Source organism: Ammospiza caudacuta, chromosome 16, assembly GCF_027887145.1.
Source record: "Ammospiza caudacuta isolate bAmmCau1 chromosome 16, bAmmCau1.pri, whole genome shotgun sequence".
In the NCBI taxonomy this organism is placed as follows: Eukaryota; Metazoa; Chordata; class Aves; order Passeriformes; family Passerellidae; genus Ammospiza; species Ammospiza caudacuta.
Window position 1 is genome coordinate 18,617,545 of NC_080608.1, and position 21,961 is coordinate 18,639,505.

General features: G+C 39.5%; 1 protein-coding gene across 1 annotated transcript in view; it reads left to right on the forward strand.

Annotated features, from left to right (window-relative positions):
* Positions 1-21,961, forward strand: part of KDM3B (lysine demethylase 3B) — a 47,734-nt gene that overhangs the window by 24,168 nt on the left and 1,605 nt on the right. Inside the window, exons 14-23 of the mRNA XM_058815114.1 lie at positions 339-618; positions 1,560-1,816; positions 5,395-5,661; positions 13,523-13,694; positions 16,680-16,770; positions 16,857-16,987; positions 18,305-18,424; positions 18,909-19,048; positions 19,382-19,558; positions 20,095-20,229. Coding sequence (XP_058671097.1) covers positions 339-618; positions 1,560-1,816; positions 5,395-5,661; positions 13,523-13,694; positions 16,680-16,770; positions 16,857-16,987; positions 18,305-18,424; positions 18,909-19,048; positions 19,382-19,558; positions 20,095-20,229 — 1,770 coding nt within the window. The remainder of the gene's footprint in view (positions 1-338; positions 619-1,559; positions 1,817-5,394; positions 5,662-13,522; positions 13,695-16,679; positions 16,771-16,856; positions 16,988-18,304; positions 18,425-18,908; positions 19,049-19,381; positions 19,559-20,094; positions 20,230-21,961) is intronic.

A 21,961-nucleotide genomic window follows, 5' to 3' on the forward strand; every position in this document is an offset into this window, starting at 1 on the left:
AGAGCAGTTCTGTAACTATCAACACAAAAAATCCTCCTGTAATAAAAAAAAAACCCAGAAAGAAAAGGAAAGAACTCAAAAAGATTGGGCTTAAGTTAAAAAATGTCTAAAAGATGACATGGTAAGAATTCACACCACAGTGCAAAGGTGAATACACGCAGATAAGGAAGCTTCTGTATTCTGCTAAGCATAAATGAATTTTACTGTGAGCTTGTAGCAAATGGAAAAAGAAAAACAACTGACAAAATCGATTGCATTGGATATTGAAAATGTCTCCAAGTTGAACTCTTCCCTTTATTCAACATTTAGCAGGTTTTTTTTTATATTTTTTGTTTTAGCTTCCAACTGTAAATCCCAGTGCATCAGTCTCTGGAAATGAGAACGCCTTTTCCACTGGAGCAGGGACAGCAGGAGTGGGGCAAGTAGAAATGGACACTGTATCAAAATCTGAAGCAACTGACATTAGGATAGAAGAATCTGCAAAAGCAGAGACATTACCAACCAATAACACTGGGGAAGTAAAGTCTAACAGACCACTTTGTCCAGAAACAGCTCCATCATCAGCTTTACACTGGCTTGCAGATTTAGCAACGCAAAAAGCGAAAGAGGAAACAAAAGGTGAGCAGAAGAAATGCCCACTGGGGTTGCAATTAAAAGATAAATGATAACATACTGTTTGATTGCTGTACTTTGTGAGAGTGTCTAGCCCTAAACAGAAAAGAAAAAGGTAAGTTTTCTTCCTTTGCATCTTAGAACCAGTTTTGCTCTACAGGCTTAGAAAAATGCAAAGCTGGAAAGATGATGCAGCTGCAGACAGTACTGTCTCACAGTTTATTTCTGTGCCAGGCTGTATATTTATTTTCTCAGAAGCTGATATCCTGATGTAAAATGACGGTAATTAACTTCAGATACGGCTTTGTCACTTTATAACTGTTGAAGTAAATACAGCTTTTTTGTGTGGTATGTGAAGAATATATTTTCAAGGAGCTGAGACGAGTCCAGTTGGAGAGTTAGATGAAAGCTTAGAGCATCTCTAATACTCAGTAGTTGGAATGACTACACTTCCTAGAAGTCAGAGGTAACATGACTAACACAGGATTTATTCCTGTCCATATGTCTAGAAGGGACTACTTTACATATTGATGTTAAATGTTGATGAATCACTTGCAAGTTTTGCAGGTCACTTTAATATTTTGTCTACCATTAAAATTTGAAATATTTAAAATCAAAACATAAATTCAGAAAGTCAGGGAAATGTTTTTTAACTGAGTACATTAAAAAGTTGTGTTTACATGTGTCAGATCTTTGATTGGATCTATTGTGCTATTCAAAACCATAGCAGCATATGAAGGGCAAAATCTATGTGAAGTATCTTTGATGCTCATTGAGGTGCCTCATTCACTGTTACAGTGATAATTTACCGTTACCACAAGATTCTGTTAATATCCTATTTAATGCAAGAGGAAATAATTTCAGAAAACTTTGTGATCGTTTTGACTTTGCCTCTTGGGGATTTTTTTTTCTCTCCCCTCCCTGTAATGTTTATATTTATCTTGCAGAATCAGGATCACTGAGATCAGTGCTTAATAAAGAATCCCATTCACCCTTTGGATTAGATTCCTTCAACTCCAGTACAAAGGTTTCCCCGCTAACCCCAAAGCTGTTTAATAGCCTCTTGTTGGGCCCAGTGACATCTAGCAACAAAGCTGAAGGCTCCAGCCTCAGAGATCTGCTACACACAGGGCCAGGAAAGCTTCCTCAGGTCCCATCAGACACAGGAATCCCCTTTCCTCCAGTCTTTTCTGCAGCTTCTACGGTAAATAATTTTGTATTCCTTCAATGATGTCTGTTCTAGGGAAGAATTTTCATCTGGATGTTTTAATCGTATTCTACTCTTGAATGTTGAAACAAATGTAATGCCTCACCAAAACTCACCACCCCACAAATTTGTAGAGAATTTTCATGCTAATTTTTAGTTTTAGTGTACTACTGCTGAGGAGAGGCTATTCTCTTCAAGAGACCAAGAAAGTGGGTTAAATACAGCCTATAACTTGTTTTTGTTTAAATACAGCCTATAACTTGATAATCAGAATCCCTGCAAAGTTCACATTAAATTTCACATCTTTAAAAATATTGTAAGAGCATACCACAGAAAAAAAGACAAAAACTTCAGAGTAAACCAGTTCCTTAAACTTATGTATACTTGAAAGGCATTTGAGCTAGAATATACTTGGCCAGGATCTGCTGCTCCACCTGCAACACTACAAATCTATGGGGCCTGATGGGATAAATCCAAGAATCTTCAGAGAGCTGCTGATGTCATCAAAAAGCCTCTCTCAATGAGTTTCATGTGGTCTTGGGAGTCTGGAGTGGTTCCAGCTGACTGGAAGCTGGCAAAGGTTGTCCTGATTTCCTAAAATGGCAAAAAGCAGTACCATGGAAACCACAGGTGTGTCAGTCTCACTTAAGTGTCCAGTAAAATAATGGAAAATATTATTCTGGGAAGTATTTGAAAGCATCTGGAATACAATGCAGTCACTGGTCACTGCAGTGTGGGTGGAAAGTCCTACTTGTTGAATGCGATTTCCTTCTATGACGACACCACCTCATTCATCAGGGAAAGCCAGTAGATGTCATCTTTCTGGAAGTAAATTTTTGATGATGTCTCTCTAAATATCCTTCTGGACAAAATGTCCAGCAGACAGCTGAATAGCCACATTTGGACAACATGCTCAGGCACAGGGTGCGATTCTTAGCCTGTCCTGTGGAGGGCCAGGAGTTGGACTCGATGATTCTGATGGGTTGCTTCCAACTTAGCATTTTCTATGGTTCTGTGATCCTGTGAGTTTAAGGTGTAGTTGCCATTTCTGAATGCCTTTTCTGGAATAAGGATACTTAAATCCATTTTGGAAGAAATAGCTTTGAAAAAAAACCTGAACAAATCAATGCTATTTGGAGTGGTTAGAAACATTTTGTTTGAGGAGAAGGATAAATTCTGTGGAATTTATCAACACTTATCTCTTTTTGGTGAATACTTTCTCCAAAAGCTTAGGCAGATAGAGTAAGAAGGAAGTTGAAATGGCTTGTCTCATAGTGGATTTTTTTTTAAACTCTGACAGGCAGGCTGGCAGGCCAGCACCTCAATAATAGTTCATGTTGGTTGGTTTTGGGAGAGGGAACTATACATGAAAATATGATGCTGCTACAGGAAAGTGAATCCAAGAATACTTCTGTCTGTCATCACTGAGTACAGGCAAAGAAATTGTGGTCACTTGTGTTAAAGCAACTTATTCCTTCAAGGCTTGAGATAGCCTGTCTGAACTTGTATCCCTGTCCTGGCAACTCTACGCATTGTCTCACCACATCTAATCAGATGTATTGTGTAATGTGTTTTTTTCACTTTCCTGGCTTCTGATCTTCACTGAGTAACTTAGATTTAAAGAACTTATGGAGAACTCTGGTACATCTCCTGACTTGAATGTCTGGATGCTTCATATAGAATGAACAAAATAGAATGAACAAAACACTGAGAAACAAGTGTGTTACTCAAATTGAGAGAAGCAAGACTGCTGCTCATGGAGAGGATCATCTCGATCTTTCTGGAGCATTGATAGTTTGTTGTGAAGAATAATAAGCATTATCTTTAATAATTAAGCTGCATATTATCTATCTTACAGCCTCTAGCAAGTCAGAGTAATGGTACATTTTTAAGACCATCCAAAGCGGATGATGTTATGATCTAGTCTTATTTGGGTAAGATGGGCTGTAGGAAACTAACATAATTCCAGGCAGCAGTAGAGAGTGGAATCAGACTAGCAGTGAGGTAGTGCCTGTTAAAGGAGCCCAGGGTCCTGGAGGACAACAAGCTGCACCTGGGCCAGCACTGCACACCTGCAGCTGCAAAGGTAAACAGTCCTGGGCTGTATCAGGAAGCATACAGCTGAAGCACATCAAGGAATGTGGTTATTTCATTCAGCTCCTGTCAGATTACACCTGGAACACTTTCCAGTTTTGGTTTCCCCGGGTGAAGATGACAGTGAAAAATTGTATGGGATCCAGCGAAGGGCCATAAAGAATGATTAAGGCATTGGAGAGCTCGACACATTTAGAAAGGTTCTAGTAAATGGTTCTCTTCATCTTAGAGAAGAGAATGCTTTGGGGATCTGATCAATCTTATAATTTCTAAAAGGTGTTTGTAGGGAATATGGAGGTACTCATTTCATAAAGATGCATGGTTAATAGGGCAAGGGGCAATACAAGTTTCTTTTAGGAGAAATTCTATCTGAATCTAAGGAAAAATTCTCCCTTTACATTCAAAGAGTGGAATAGGCTGCCGTAAGAAGTGAATTAATCTCCTTTCCTGTCAAGTTAAAGTTGACATGACCCAGCCCAGGGGAACAAAACCTAGTTTCAACAGAAATTTACACCAGATGATCTCTAGAACTTCTGTTGGACCGAGACTCTTCTACAATTCCATAAGTATTTTTTACTGAATTAATATATTCAGTAATGAATAATGTTGTGTTTTAGATTGATAGCTCTATATATGGTGAATTTTTTATCTATTGAACTTTAGTTTTTAAGATGATGGCAGTTTTTGGGAGGGAGGAGAGAGTGGTGTTGATTGGTTTGCTATGTTTCTTTTGTTTTTCACTTGAATGAGAAGGTTTTTTCTACCAGAAATCTTTCACTGCTCTGCCTTCTCCCACAAATGTGTGAAACAAGGTCCAATAAGTGTTTATCGTCTGTTGAATATATAAAATTTATTTAGTGTATTAAGTATTTTGCTATAAGCAAGGCCTATAAGCAGGCTTTTTATTTTTTTAAGTTAAAACGAAATTTTAAGATTGTGTTGATAACCTGTTACAAATTTTAAACACCCCTTGAGTTTTAAATGTCCCTTGAGGAGCATGGCTACCAGAACCAGAGAGTCTCTGTACTAGTGGTTCCACTAACATACAGGAAGCACTTTCTCCTTTCTCTGTCCATGTTTACTTAGTGTTCACATATGTGAACAGCTTATGTCTCCCAAGGTTGAATTGACTTCCTTAGTAATGGAATGAGGAAAATGGGGAAATGGAGTTTAGATATTAATGAAGTTGGGAAAACTATGAACTATTTTTACAATCAAAGTAAAGTTTTCTATTTTATGTCTGCATAATATTTTTATAGGTAGCGTTTAGCTGGTTATTTTAACCTCTACCATTGTAAAACAGAGCCGTAGCCATTTCTGTTCAGTTCTGTTGGATACATGTCTGTCTCTGAGCCAGTTTGTTTCTGATGCATGTTTTCCTGGTAGCAAGGTGTCTGTGCTAAAGTCTGAAGGAGAGCAGATATACCTTAATACTTGTACTGTTGCAAGACTAAACTTACCTCTGGATTTACGTCTTCTAGGGGGTCAAAGGTAAAGCCAGCCTGCCAAACTTCTTGGACCATATCATTGCTTCTGTGGTGGAAAATAAGAAGACGTCTGATGCTGCAAAACGAGCTAGTAATTTAGCTGACACACAGAAGGAGGTGAAAGAAATGGTAATGGGATTAAATGTGCTGGATCCACACACTTCCCACTCTTGGCTGTGTGATGGTAGACTTCTTTGCCTTCATGATCCCAGCAATAAAAACAACTGGAAGATCTTCAGGGAATGCTGGAAACAAGGCCAGGTGGGTGATAAGTATCCAACCCTTATTGCTTGTTAGTGTCCTGAAATTGCAGTCTGTACATTGGTAAAAACAGTCTCTTCAAACTTTGGCTCCTGAGTGAATATGGTGAATGAATATTTCAACTGTAGCTTTATAAAGAGGGGACACAGCAGCCCTGTTCACTTTATGCTATATTTATTTGGGTCCATGTCCTCTTGCACGTTGAGCTTTTCTCAGCTTACCATCATGAGAGTGTTTGCTGTGACAGCCCTTTTAGTTGTAGTGTGCTTTGGGCTGAACGTCCTTTGCTCTACTACAGCCCAGTAGAGAATCCACTCTGATTTCCTGAGTGCACCTTAGCATCTACTCCACACTTGATGCTTTATAGCCTCAGGGAAATATGCGTTTTCTTCCAGCTACAGTGTGTACAAGAGTGAAAATGCTGCATGCAATAATCTACTGAATTTTGGATGTACTTGATAGAGTGTCTCATCCTGAGCCCTACAGCCTGTGGGAACCCAAGTATTGTTGTGGACTCAGCAACTCATGCATGGAGCACTCTCGTGGATTGTCTGAGGTGCCATCAAGCAGTTAGGCCTTCAGACAACAGACTATACCTTAGACCTGCTCTCAGCACAGCCACTTTTTCAGATGTCAGTCTGTAGTGCTGCAGCTTAGACTTCTTCAGAGGGACAGTAAGATCAGCCTGGTCTGACAACCTGAATCTTAAAAAATGGATGAGTAATTGCTGCTGCAAAGAAGTGTACCCACAGCTCTAACGGAGGATAATGGCCATTGCCATTCAAACTGTATTTTTGGCACTTGGTTCTGCAGCTGCCTCTGACACAGTTACCTTCACTAACTACTCAGAATTGAGGCCATTAGTGCTAGACCATTAGGTCCATCATCATCTTTTCTGGAGAAGTGCTTGTTGTCGGATAGTTTATGTTACAGTGCTAATGCGCTTGGCAGTCATATTCCATGCTTATTTGTGGTTTTTCACAAGACACTGAGGTGTGGTGGAGGAATAGGCTGCATATACCTCTTTTGGCACTCAGAGTCTACTCCTGACAGTAGAGTACTTTTCATTTAAATGTAGTCCCATGGAACTGCACATTGTCTGGGTTGCCTGGGCACAAGCACAGTTAGCACATAGCTGTGAGAACTGCAAAGATGGGTGTTGTGCCACAGGCCTCATTTCTGTTCATGATTCCTCTGGCCAGCTCCTAATAGTTGGAGGAAGGTACTGTGAAGCACACCCTTGCTTGTCTGACTAGAAACTTCACTGCCAGCTTCCGATTAAGTGCAGTTGTTTTCCTGTCCTGACTTTTTTGGGGTACATGGGAATCTCTTTTTTTTTTTAATTTATTTTATTTTTCATCCTGTTATATTTTTCTGATTTATGAGAGATTTCAGATCATTCTTTTGCAGTGCTGTGGTGTCCATCATCTTTTCTAAGAGCTTCTTAGTTTCTGGTTAGCATACTTTGATAATTTTCTCAACACTTTCTGTTGGGAAATACTACTGCCTCTCCTAGGAGGATCTTAAACATCTTGGGAATGCCTACAAAAAATGTGCTTGTCAGTTTCTTTGCCAATGAGACTGGTTAATCACCATGTGCAACATGCTGTTTGTGACCATGGGGTTCTTGACTGGCAATGAGTCTTGAGAGACTGCTTAGGGAGTCTAGAGATGTGATTATGAATCTTGTGTCCGGTGTGTAGCTTGCAGAGTGCAGCACCATCCAAGTTGGTGTACACCCTGAGACTCTGGCTGCAATTGCCATGCTCGTGTACCTGTACAATAGCAGGTACTTTGTCACCTGCTATTTTAGCCTTTGCCCCAAGGTATGCTATTGATGCTTCTGGATCATTTTAGCATTCAGAGGACCCCTTGAATAGGAACAGACTGGGAAAGTCCTTTGCTCATTCAGCAGTCCTCAAGGTGGTGTTGCAGTCATTGGAGTTTCCTGTTGAAATGAGAAAAGGAATTGAACAACCTCCCTTGTTCCTACATAAGAGAGCATGTGACCCAGACAGGTGTTACTGTCTCAACAAGGGTATTTTAAAAATAATTTTTTCAAGCAGAGACTCTCTGAAGAAACTGTTCTCTGTCACTGTAGTTCCTTGGCTTACATCCTCCTGTACATCCCAGCTGCACCTTTAAAAGTGAAGTGAAAGAACATTAATTCTACCACTATTTCCTAAATCCCCTTCCTGTTTTGTGTTTTGGGAAAAGTTACTTGGAAAAAAACCCTTAGCCACCCTCCCCAGTGCAATAACGCTGTACACTAGGTCTGTGCCATATGAAGATGTTGGATATGATGGCATCCGAAATTGTTAAAAGAGAAAATTCTTTTCCCTTAATGCTTAGATAATAATGGCACTCTTTCAGTGTCACTCAAAAGGAGCAACATTTTTTGAGTCCTTCATCTTAGAAATTGTCAGAAACTAGTTAAACTTCGTCTTATCCCAGAATTCACTGAGGCCGTAAGAGTAATTCTTGAAGTTGTATTTAAAGAGCATTTTTTTCTCCTGAAAATGGTTTTTGCTCATCTGGGTATACTGTTAGGATCCTCATCCTATAGCAACCTGGTATTTTCTGACTTTTTCTGACTTTCCATGTTAGGATTTCTCTTTTTTGAGACACTGAAAATATGATATGGTACTGGAGCTTTTTGGGTTTTTTTAGGTTTTTTTGTTATTTTTATCTCCCTGTAGTTTGAGAGCAGATTTGGCAGGAGATGTCTACCACGCAAGTCCACTGTCATTTTATCTTGGAGCCCTAGCTGTGTTATTCACTAGAGAGAATAATTTTTTCTTCCATTGCAAATTTGCTGCTTAATAGCCAGAAGGGTTCTACCAAGTTAAGCAATTTGGTTGTTTTAGGGTTTCTTTTAATTGCTGTTTACAAGTGGTCAGGTGAATGCAGCAGGGATCAAAATGTCATTATTTTTTCGCACTGAAGACAGCTGGTTTAGCTGTCAGCTTAAAGTCTACCATGCCATGCTTTCTACACATCCTGTGAAAGGTACTGTGAAAAGTTATTTTACTCATAGGTGATCCCTAGTGTTTGTTGTATAATATGCCTGAACTTTTTAATTGCCCTAATGTTACCATTTTTGCTGGGATGAGAGTATATTCAGATTTGAGATTGCTGTATTTGGTTTGTTATCTTAGGGAGGTTTGCTACTTGTCAGGGTGTCACGTTTGGGACATAGTGGGAAGACTACCAAAGCTTATCTGTCCCTCAAACATGTGCCCTCTGCTGCTTTTCCATATTGGCACTCAGAGTACTACTGGGGAGACCGGGAGAGTATCAAAAGTGGCTGTATGGCTCTGGAAGTGTTAATCAAGGCCGTGGAGCCCTCATGGTTTTCTTACTCCTGCCAGTGAAGGGTAGGGGAGTGGACAGATCCTGCATGTCAACTGTGGTTTGCACAGCCAGTTTTAGCCAAGAGGGTTTTGTGATCATGGGAACCTCTTTGAGGATTGAGGGTTGTGTGGAAGAGATAGGATCCATCTAAGCAAAAAAAAAAAAAAAGGATCTTTGCCAACAGGCTGGCTAACCTTATGAAAAAAGCTATAAGCAGGAGCAAGGGATGGAGAGATGGAGAGTATGACCAGTGATATCAAGGAAGGAATTGATTGATTTGGCAAGCAAGCAATGTGAGGTGATGTGAACAGGGATAATCCCGTACTCAAGAAACAAAGGATGAAAGATGTCCACCTCAAGTATATGCATGTAAGTAAGGATCTGTGTGCATTACAGCATTGTGAAGAAAGTTCTCACACTGTTTCTGGGAAATTAACATGACTCGATGTCTTTCTGAAGTACCCGTACCCTAATGCATGCAGCACATTGAACAAAGAGGAGGAATTAGTGTGCATTTGCACAGCCGTGATCTCATTGGTATGACAAAGTGGTGAGATAGCTCATGCAGCTGTAGTATGGGAAGGAATAGGTAGAGGCTGTTCAGGAAGGACAACGCAGGAATGACAAGCCAGGAAAGTAAGCAGGGAGCATTGCTGTTTTTGTGAGGAAGAACCTAGAATGCTTGAAATTGTGTAGGAACTGATGATGAGCCATCCAAGAACTTAGGGGCCAGGATTATTGAGCAGCAATTATGGACAACATTATGGCAAGTATCTGCTACAGACCAGCTGACCATAAAAATGTGATAAGGCCTTAAAAAACTGGAGGAAGCCCTGTGTTCACATTTCCTGGGCCTCATGGGACCACCCTGATACCTGCTGGAGGAACAACACAACAGGTCACAAGCAGTCCTGAAGTTTTCTGAAGTGCGTTCATTCTCAGAACATTGATGTCAATGTTCTGAGACAGCTGCTGGGGAAGGGCACTTGTTCTGGACCTTGTGCTTTCACACAAGGAAGAACTGGTGGTTGATGTGGAGATATGGGGCACCTTTGCCTGCAGTGACTATTAGATGGTGGCATTCAGATCAAGATTCTGAGAGGAGGGAGCAAAACAAAAAATCATGATCACAAATTTGGGCTTTGGGAGAGCAGGCTTTTGCCTTTTCAGATACTTGCTTGGAAGAATCCCATGGGGATATGGTCGTGAAGAGAAAAGGAGATCAGGAATACTGGTTGAATCATGCTTAACCTGCCTTGTAGCTTTCTGTGATGATATGACTGGCTTGGTACATGAAAGAAAAGTAGTGGATGTTTTTTGTCTTAACTTTAATAAACGTTTTTTACACTGTCATAATATCATCAAAGTGACTTGGTAAGTGAACAGTGTGACGGACTTAAAACTGACTGAAATGCCATGTGTGAGAGCACTATCACTAGTGGTATATCGTCAGTCACTTCTGCAGTAAGTAGTACTTGTCGTGTCATTAGTGGCCTAGATGGGGTAGGGTTCATACACCCTTAGCAAGTTTACAGGCAATACAAAACTAGGAGGAATGACTGATACAGCAGATGGGTTCTGCTGCTATTCAGAGGGTCCGAACAGGCTGGAGAATTGGACCGAGAAGAATCTAGTGATGTTCAGCAGGGGAAAATGTAATGTCCTGTACATCAAGGAAGAATAACATCCTACAGCAGCTGCTGAGAAGCAACCATTTGGGAGGTAGCTTTGCCTGGAAGAATCTTGGGGTCCCAGTGGGCAAGGGAGTGACTGTGAGCCAAGAATGTGTCCTCACGACAAAGAGGGTTGTCAGCAAGTCAAAGGAAGTGATGGTTCCTCTTACTGTGTTCAGTTCTGGGCTCCCCAATGTGAAGGAGGGGAGGGGGAATCCCAGTGAAGGGTCACAAAGATGATGAAGGGACTAGAGCATCACTTAGCTGAAGAGAGGCTGAACAAGTTAGGACTGTTCAGCCTATAGAAAAAGAGGCTCAGGAGAGTGTGGGGAGGAAATCTTAAGAGGGAGCTAGGCTCTTCTTGTCAGTGCCCACTGACAGGAGAAGTGGGAGTGGGTGCAGAAAGTTCAGCCTCAATACAAGAAAATACTCTTTTTTGATGTGAGGGTAGTCTAAACGTTTCTGTGTTGGTTTTTTTTTTTTTTTTTTCATTCCCCTATTCCCCTGAAATTCACAGGAGTAAAGTAAACAACCCCTTTTTGTTTTCTTAAATCTCACTCATCTGAAGTTGAGGTTTCAGTGCTGCCTTCTATAACTTAATGGCTGTGTTGTATTGTATTTGAAAACCAAGGCCATTCCCATTATCCCCAGACTTGGGATTTTTACATTCATTTCTGGATGTAAAAATAGTTGTCCTCATTTAGGGACTAAAATCAAAACTAGGCCTTTTAGAGGCTATTGGACAATACAAAAGAAGCAGCAGTTAGTTACTGGAGTGTGTTTAAGCAGCATAACTTTGAAGTTGCTTGTATATAGCTCTGTCGGTATCTTTGCCTAGCACACTGATATTACATCTAGGGTCATGTGTGCTTCTCAGGGTTGTGCTGAGCTCTTCATGTGAATAAACCAAGACCCACCATCACTATACATTGTTAATGTATAGGGCACAGCTTGGAATTAATTCAAACTTGCATAGCCATGGGAACTGCCATTTGAACATAGGTAGCAGTTACAAAAGTAAAGCTTTTTGGGTGGGAATAGTTCATGTGCAAGTTCACTTTATACCCTCTTCATTTTCTCTCAAGTTTGGTAACTCTCTTTTGAGATGGCAGGGTGAGAGGAGCTGAGAAAGTTTTGGCAGTGTTGGGAGGTTTGTCTGGTATAACTTTTCCAATTGTCAGTTTAGCAAATGCTTTGAGGTTAATTTAATTAATTAATTAATTAAAGCATTTTAAATGCTTTTATGGGGAGAGGCCACTGAAATAGCTGTTTGGAATACATGTACATCATTAGCATAAGCATCTTAAAACCCCTTTTGCTAGTGAGCAGCCTTTTTTCCACTACTTGGTTTTGTCCTACAGAGTTAATGTTGATCTGTGATTATACATAAATAACAAGTGAAATAGTTAAACAATTCATATTAAAATACTAAAATTTCACATTTTAGAGAAGGCTTTACTACAAATGCTGTTTCTAGTGGTAGTTGTATGTGTGCCTAAGAAGAAGGTCAGGTGGTGGGATTCTACACCTACTCTACTGCCACAGGTGGATTGACCCTGTCTGGCTGCCAGACCCCTCTACCCAGCTGCTTTCTCACTCCCCCTTCTCAACATAATATGGGAAGAAAATCAGGTGAAGAAGTTTCTGGGTCAAGATAAAGCCAGGGAGGTCCCTTAGGGATTGCTATCATGGGCAAAAGAGGTTTAATTTGTGATAAAGGAGTTGAATTTATTGCAAATTAAAAATAGAGTAGGCTGGAAGAGAAGAAAGACAAATCAGTAAACACCTTACCTCTCCCCACCCACTTCAACTTTTTCCTAAAGACTCAACTTTACTCTCTTATCTCTGACTATTCTACCTCCTTCCTGCAGGGTGGATGATGGGGGTTGTGGTCAGTTCACAACACAGTGTCTGCTGCCCTTTCCTCCTCACACTTTCCTGCTGCTTCCTCTGTGTGGCGTTCCTCTCACAGGATAGTGTCCTTCACAAATGGCTCTAACATGAGTTGTCCCCATGGGCTGCTCCAGTGTGGGTCCCCAGTGGGTAGCTTTTGCCAGAAAGTTTGCTTATAAGTGGGATTCTCCCTACGGCTTCTGCCAGAACCTGCTCCAGCATGGGCTCTCCATGGACTTCCTCCAGCAAATATCCCTCTGCTGCAGTGGATCCTCTGTAGACTGCAGGTGGATCTCTGGTTCACCGTGGTCCTCTACAGGTTGCAGGGGACAGCCTGCCTCACCATGCTCTTCAATGGGCTGCGAGCACCTCCTCCATCACTGACCTTGATGTATGCAGAGCTGTTTCTCTCCCTCCCTCCTGCCTGCCATCCGTGTGTTGTGTGTCCCCGGTCTCTCTCTCTCTCTCTCTCTCTTTCTCTCTCTCTCTCACACACAGGCGTGCATGCGTTAGCTGTGGAGAACTTTTTACCCTTTCTCATTATTACAGAGAATGCTACCAGCATCAGTTGTGGGCTCAGCTTTTGCCAGTGATGGGTCTGTTGAGCCTGGTGGAACCATCTGTGTCCACCATGGGGCAGCTCCCAGCCTCCTCTGACAGAGCTTATACCTGCTGCCAACACCTTGCCATGGAGACCTAATGCACTTGCTTCGGCAAGTCTAATCCAACGCCACTTCTAAGGCAACTGCACATGGCATGGAACTGAAGCTTGCTTTGACTCTGGTTATTTGCTTGATGCACAAAAGCCAGACATGATGAAAACAGATTTGTGGTGTATTTTATATGGTGGTAGCAGGAGTCTTGGCTCTCTTAAGAAAGTTTGGCTGCATATATAAGATAATTGGTTATGGTGGAGTAAGCATTCATCTTTGTATTCTCAGCCCGTGCTGGTATCTGGTGTCCATAAGAAGTTGAAGTCAGAACTTTGGAAACCAGAAGCTTTCAGCCTGGAATTTGGAGATCAAGATGTAGATTTGGTGAACTGCAGGAACTGTGCCATAATTTCAGACGTGAAAGTGCGTGACTTCTGGGATGGCTTTGAGATAATATCTAGTAAGTAATATTTATGGCTGACTAGTTTAACTGAGCAGTCTGTCTTGTTATCTTCAACTCTTAATTTTCCACCTGTTTTCCTAAAAAATAAATGAAGAAAAAATCTGAATACCTATCAGTCTCATCCAAAGAAGCCATTGCTCCTTATATGTAGCACACCCTGGAAAATGCTTTATTGGTGGGGATTAGGGCAGGACTGTCCAAGAGAACTGTCTGTACTGCAGTGTGTTGGTGTGTGTAACTTTCATGTGTCAAACTTTCATGGGAAACTGCCTGTTTGTTTGTTTTAACTTTTCCCAGTGAAATTAATCCTCAGTTACCATTTTTAAGAAAGTGAGTAATGTGTCTACCTTTGCTCTCCTTTCAACCTCAGTTTTTATTGTAAAACTAAAGGGAACCTGCTCTCCTAAAACAGATGGAGACTTTCGATATGAAAATTTGGATTTGGTGGAATACATCAGTCAAGTAAATCTGACATACAAATGCAAATTTATATCTATTATGAATAGCAATGCTATATGTGTGCCTCACATGATAACACATTATTTAATGCTCAAGGTCTTTGAGAAAACCTTCTGTCAAGTGTGGATGGGGAAACTAACCAACTAAAATTTCTGAGGACATTATAGGTCAGGTTAAAGAGCTTCTGACAAGCTGAGTGCTCCATTTTAGATTGTATTTACCTAGATCTGAGTGGTCTTATAGTTACAGGTGTAAGTTCATTGCAGTATTGCTGATTTTCGAGTTGTGTATAAAATGTTTTCTGTATTTATTGCTGTGTGCATATTGCAGAAATGGTGAAGTGTTGGATGACTTAATGGAATGTTCATTCAACAGTCAACGAAATTATAGATTTGCAGACCAAGAAAATGCCTTTCGTAGTAATTTTCCAATCAATAAACTCCCTGCTTTTGACTTGTTTTTTTATATGGTTACTACAGAGTGTTGTATTTTGTACTGTTAAATTTCATAGTGGTTTTGTTATTAATCAGAATAAATGGCCTTTGAGGATATAATGGTGTGGTCTTTGTGTATTAACAGTAACTGGGAAAGTTCACAAACTCTTCACTTTTGTGCTGGGGTGATGAATGAAAATATTGAATTTGTACGGGTCAAGTTATCTTTGAGAAATGTTACTTGCAGTTTGTCTCCAGACAGATATGCTTCTTTCAGCAAAATCACCTTTGGCTTTTCTTTTAGACAAACCCTTTACCATACTATACATGAGAAATATTAATTACCTAGGTTGGAAAACCTTATCACTCATGATAGTTTCTTTTAAATACATTTTATTTAGAGTTTCTTCAGCCATGTTAATCCCCAGTAGAGAGGAATATTATTTGCTGCTAGTCCAGATATTTCACATTCTAATTCTTATGAAAACTGTTGGTATATTACCTAATGTCTCTGACTTCTCTGCATTACATGAATTCTAAATTTTTTAAATATGTGGCTGGCTCCCACCCTCACATTAAGTTATCAAGGAGCTGTAGAACAGCCACTGACTTTGGAGGTGTTATTGAGATTATTCTGTATGATACTTTAATTAATTTCAATCTTTTGCTGTTTCTTTTAATATTTTTGGGCTCAAATTGGACTTTTGTTTTGATCCTTCTTACACCTGCTTTTCTTTGCTGGTATTTTCTGGGGTTTGTCCAGTTTCATGTAATTTGTCAGATCTGTGTGTTATCATCCAAGTAGTTCTTCACTCTGTCCTTTCTGAATAGCCTCCCTACAAACTGCTTCTTCTTTAGATCAAAGATCCTTCACGAATTCAAAATCTTGAATATGGGAAGTGGTGAAACATCTTGAAATTCAAGTCCTTGAGCTTTTCAGTTCGCTCACCTCTCTAAAATCTGTAGCTTATCAAAGTTTATCTTTAAATCAGTCACTTTTATCACTACATATCTGCGGTTCTTAATTCCTTTTAATTTCAATAAAATATTTTTTTATATTGCAAACTCAGACTGTCTTCTGTAGCCTGATGATATGTAACAGATGTGATTCACAGATCTCCAAGTCCTAATTTCTTAGATATGCTTTCTTTTCCGATGCTGTCAGGAGCTCTGCTAGATCAGTTTGGCTGACAATTCTCAGTAAGGTAGGAAGCAGTGAAGGGTGTTACTCTCTGGGGAAATGGGGATGCTAAATTCCTAAGACTGCTGTACACCTAGTTTTTTAATTGGTGGCTTCATGTAGAGTTGTGAAAAATCTGGTAGAAGAATGAGCTATGGTTTTCTCTAAATGTTACAGTGAGTTCTCTGCTACTTGCGTACCACTTCCAGATAGACTCTCTTAGCCCTAAGACCTGAGGTAGAACAGCAGTTGTTATGGTCAGTACTGTCAGAGCATACATCCACTGTTGCATACGTAATGGCATCTTTCTGTGCTGCTCGTTTTCCGTTTCCAGTCAGGACTTGTGTAAAACTCCTAAAGTGAGGAACAAATGTTTGGTTTTGGTACTCTGCTAATTTGAGTTCCTCCAGCAAATAAGAATTAAAGAAATCTAAAGGCTATCTTCCTTTGTGAGCACCTGCTCTTTAGCTTTTTTGAATGTAGTGTACGATGGTTTCTTGCTTTACACTGAAGTTAGGACTGATTTCAGAACAAGAACCAATAACTTTAATTTTATAGAAGTACCACTTCTCTTGAAATTAATGATAACCTCCCATAAACTTTGGTAAAAGGAGTAAGGAAGAATGTTTTGGAAAGGCTTTTGAAGCTGAATAAAAACTATTCTGAGACTTAGCAGCTGTGCAAGATCTGTCAAACTTCTGCTGTCAGTGATTATATCTGTGCATATATACTTATATAGTTGTTAAACTGTTGTTTATCATACTATGATATTGCTTGGAAGCCCAAAACAAAACCAGGATCCATTTTGCTGTGCATTGTGAGAGGTACAAAAACCCTTGCAGCTTTAAAAAGGTAGTGGGCTGTGGTAAAAAGATACTGCATGAAGAAATCTTAATTTGTTTCTTGCAGAACGGCTCAGGTCAGATGATGGTCAGCCAATGGTACTAAAGTTAAAGGATTGGCCTCCAGGGGAGGACTTCAGAGATATGATGCCTACAAGGTAAGTAACCTTTAGTATCAGTGCTGACAGGACAGCTGTAGGTGCTACAGGAGGATAACCTGCCTTTGTCTGTCTTTATTCTCTAGGTTTGAGGACTTGATGGAAAATCTTCCTCTTCCTGAATATACCAAGAGAGATGGCAGACTGAATTTGGCTTCTAGGCTGCCAAGCTACTTTGTCCGTCCTGACTTGGGTCCTAAAATGTACAATGCGTATGGTATGTGAGTATAGGTCTGCAGATACTGGTTTTTGTGACTCTTTATTACACTTAGGGCAAATACAAGGCTGTGGCATTACACAAGGCTGTGACTGTGGCAAAACACAGTGCTTATCCTGGAGCCTGCTGTTTCTTCTTTTTCATTTAGTCCTGCAAAACTATTCTTACATTAGCTCACTCTGTCAGATGTGCCCTTTTCTGCTTTGTGTATCCAAGAGATGTACATACAGTAAGTTAGTTTTGCAAGCAATTGTTGATACATATAACAGGCATCATACCAATACAGGGTTCAAGGAAAAGTTAGTATGTTTTTGAGAGCAACTGAAGTATTTAAGAGGAAAATTACTCACCTTCTGGGGACTTCGACCTGTTTCTGATCTGTTATGATAGGTACTGTTCAGTGAGTTGAGTTCCTAACTTCAGAAGCTTGTATTTTAAACAGAAAATAGATAAATACGATGGTGATCCTGAAAACTCTTGTGGGCACACACTTCTGTTACTGTTTGCTGATACAAAGATTTTTATTTTTTTTTTTTTTTATATTCTGGTTCCATGCCATGTTCCTTGCTAGACATGGTTAAGCAGAGGTAGAAAGAGAGGGTGCTATTGAAAGGCCAGAGGGAAAAAAAGGGAACATGTTAATAAGAAGGTCAAAGAGTTAAGAAGCAAACATTTGAAATCTTTCTCCATTACCTACAGTCACTTGAGAGAGACATAAGTTCCTTCAATGTGCAAAGGTACAAGCACTTGAGTCTGCAGGTGTTTCTCCTTACTGAATTGTAATCTGAATTGTTAATGATGAGTTGATCACTAACTGCTGTGAATTCAGCTGGTCATGGATTTTACAGCTAGCATGAGAAAATAAAAAATGGCTGGAGGCTTATACTTCTAACAGACCATTGACTTGCTGCACACAGTAGGATGCTAATGCCATTTAAAGCAGTTCTCTCTTGCCTCCAAGCATAGGAAGACTTGCTTTGTGCTTTGGATAGCTAAGTTCTCTAGTACAGGCTGTATAAAAGACTCTCAAAGAGAAAATTGTGAAGTACAAGTTACGGCTTTGGTGTTAAAATGCTTGTTTTCTCATGACTTGGGTAAGGTTTGCTTCTGTTTTCCTGTAAAATAAAAATACTAGTTATCAGTAAACTTTTTACTTACGCTACACGTGACATGAATATACCTGTTTCAGTTGCTCTTTGACTTTGTTTTCTGCTCTCATTGCCGTACAAAGTTAGCTGTTTAAACAGGTTTTTCAGCTAGGTTATTTCTATAAGAGATTAGTCACAGAATTTTATTTTATTTTGCACTCTGTTATAGGCTTAATTACTGCAGAAGACAGACGAGTGGGTACCACAAACCTACACTTGGATGTGTCTGATGCTGTTAACGTCATGGTGTATGTTGGGATTCCCATTGGGGAAGGGAGCCATGATGATGGTAATGCTTAAGGAAAGCTGTTTTCTGTACACTAAAAATCAATTGTGTTTGTAAAAAGAGTATCTTTTATTGTTTAAGCTTGTCATTTCTATGATACATAGTTCAGATATACAAGACAGTTTGCAACATTTGCAGCACATAGTTAAAAGTGCAGTAATGCTTCATTAGTTTCCAACTGTGGGAGCAGCAGAGTTTTGTACCTAGAAATTAGGTACATTCCTGAAGAAAAGAAAGAGTAGCTTACTCCCCTTTCTTCTCCTTGTGTTTAAATAATTGTAGCTTAGTTTAAATTCAAGACTGAGCTTTGTGAACGGAGCTTTTTTAGCTGTCAATTGACACATTCACTGAATTCTGTGAAGCTTGATGGGCTTAGGAAGGGCACTATATGATCAGTTGCAGTGTGACTGAATTTAGTAGCTCAAAATGCTCCTTCCTCTTCTCTGTGTCAAAACATGAGCAGTTCTTACATGGATTCCCCTTTCAGAGGTTCTGAAAACAATTGATGAGGGAGATGCTGATGATGTAACAAAGCAGCGAATCCATGAAGGAAGAGAGAAACCTGGAGCATTGTGGCACATCTATGCTGCCAAGGATGCTGAAAAGATACGGGAACTTCTCCGGAAGGTATGCTAGTTGCAAAGAAAGCTTAATCTTACAGGGTTCCTTGACTAGCTTGCTTATAGCAGCTGAATGATTCAAATTGCTATCAACATCAAGTGTGTAGGTATTGCACTTCTGTCTTTGAGGGCACTGATAGTTAGTATGTTCACAGGTTTGCAGCCTGGTCTGGAATCTTCATACTAATGCATGTTGCTGTTTAAGACCTAAATGACCTTGATGAAAATCATGTTCTACCTTGAAATAGTTTGTTAAATTTTTAGATACAGACCATTTTGTGAGCCAGCAATATCAAGGTGCTGTGTCATGGTTTCCTTCCACCCCATATCTTGGCCCTAGGTTGGAGAAGAACAAGGCCAAGAAAATCCTCCAGATCATGACCCCATTCATGACCAAAGCTGGTACTTGGACCAGACCTTACGTAAGAGACTATATGATGAGTATGGTGTGCAAGGCTGGGCAATAGTGCAGTTCCTTGGTGATGCCGTGTTCATTCCTGCAGGTGCTCCCCATCAGGTAACTATACCAACTATAGGCCATATTGACAGATAGAATTGAATTGGAGGCACAACAGCTGCAGTTTTAAAATAACTGGTAATTAATATTGCACACTTAAAGTTTCTTTTTCTACATATGCAGTTCTTACATTACTAAAAATCTGAATGATGTGTACGTAACTGATGAAATTGCAGGGGGAAAAAAACTGGTATGAATGGAGGGAAAGCATTTCTGTGTAGTGAAACTTCAGCCAAGGAAACCAAATTCAAAGGTTAAGAGAACTCGCTTTAGGGAACACTGATATATATGGGAGAAGAGGAAACCTGTTAGATGTCGTGTATTTTGTTCTCATTTTACTATTAGATACAACTCTGTCAGTTTCTGGTTTCGATAAGTAAATGTAGCAGACCCTAAATATTTGGGGGGGGGGTGTCTGGGGGTTTGGTTTTTGTTGTTTGTTGTTGATGTTTCTTTTGGGTGTTGAGGTTTTATTTGTTTTGTTTTGTATGGTTTGTATTGTCTTTATATATCAGTCATTTGGTATGGATTTTTAGGTCCATAATTTGTACAGCTGCATTAAAGTGGCAGAAGATTTTGTATCTCCCGAACACGTGAAGCACTGCTTCCGTCTGACCCAGGAGTTCAGGCATCTGTCTAATACTCATACAAACCATGAGGATAAACTGCAGGTAACCTTTTTTATGTCAGTAAATATTAAATACATCCTGTGTTTGGCCAGCTTACTTCAGTACTAGAAATGTATCTCTAAGGAAAGAGTAACGACTTCCCACAAATCTGGAGGTTCTCATTTGATAGGTACGTTACTTAAAATAAAGTACTTCTGTCTACAGTATTATGTAAACAAAAATTAGTAATAGACTTTTGCATTTGCAGAGAACTTTCCCCCATTAGATTAATGCACGCATTGGTGTTAATAAGCTTTTGAATGGCTGAATCCTAATGACAGCAGAGCAGACCAGAAGAAAAAAAAATCTTAAAAAGGAAAGAGCAGTGCTTTGTTTTGAAGAGAGATGGTTTTTTTGACCAAGTACTCTTATATTTGTTTCTTTATTGCCTAAAGGAAAACTCCTCTGAAAGCGAATGGCTTAATTAAGTCAGGGATATGGTTTAGTGATGGACTTGACATTGTTAGGTGTGTGGTTGGATTCGATGATCTTAAAGGTCTTATCCAACATATGTTAGTCCTAAAATTAAATGTGATTTGGTTTGAGGAACCATGACTGCTTCAACTAATAATTATGCACAGAACATAATAGATACACAAGGACACTTGATGTAAGACAGTAAGTTGTACGGAGAGAAGGCCATAGGATATTGTGTTGGATTTTGTCTAATGCTTCTGAAGCAACTTTAGTAACTGCTCTGTTTGCAGATTTTGTTGTCAGCATTTTTTGTGTATTAGTAATTGCACGTATGTGAAAGGAAGGAGGGTGGAGATCTGAAGAATGATTGTCCTCATCAAAGTACAGTCACTCTCCAGAATGTCACCCCAGGATGTCAGAATCTACATTGTTAATTTTCTCATACCAATTCAGTGAAAGTTTGCTATAAATTTCTATGTGAATTTTCATGGGATTATAAAGGAAAGCAGAAGTATTATCAACTCTCATTCTGGCATCTAACACTGTGCCTCTTCAGCTGTGATGATACAAATGCAGAAATGTTTCTGTAAATTAAGAGGTTGCAAATGAATAATGCTTATTATTAAAAAAAAAAAACCAAGAAAAGTGCAACTCAGTAACCCTGTGAAAAGAAATACTGGTTTTATTTGTCTCCATCTTTTTTTAAAAAAACTTTGTCATTTTTAATGTATATTTTTATACAAACCTCTGTCTATATTTTCATATATTAAAATACACAGAGACAATAACAGCTGCATAAATTATACCAAAAATGAGGTCACATGTACATCAGGAAAAGATGATGGTGGTTGCCAGTTAGTTGAGCAAGTGCAATTGAGCTACTCACTTAGGAGGCGAAACTGTTCTGTTCAGCACCTGGAAACAGAATTCAAATAAACTTAGATCAGAAAAAAATCAGAAACTAGACAGAACTTTGATTCTTAAATAGGTAACTGTGAAAAAGATAGCAGTGAGTACTAGTGGATTTCTCATCATGGGCTTGTCTTTCTGCAAGATTCACAAATTTGAAGTATTTCTAGCCGCCATGCAAAGACAACAAGATGATTTGTTGCATCATATTAGTTTTCATAGGATTAAACCATATAATTATCTTGCAGCTTTTAGATTTGATTCATGTGAGTCTCTAAGTGACTTCAATCACAAGGACTTCTTCAAAATAAACTAATATATCTATATATATGTATGTATATATATATATATATATGTATAACTTCGTACTGCACTTCCTCCTAGCTCTCACAAGAGAAGGAATTATCTT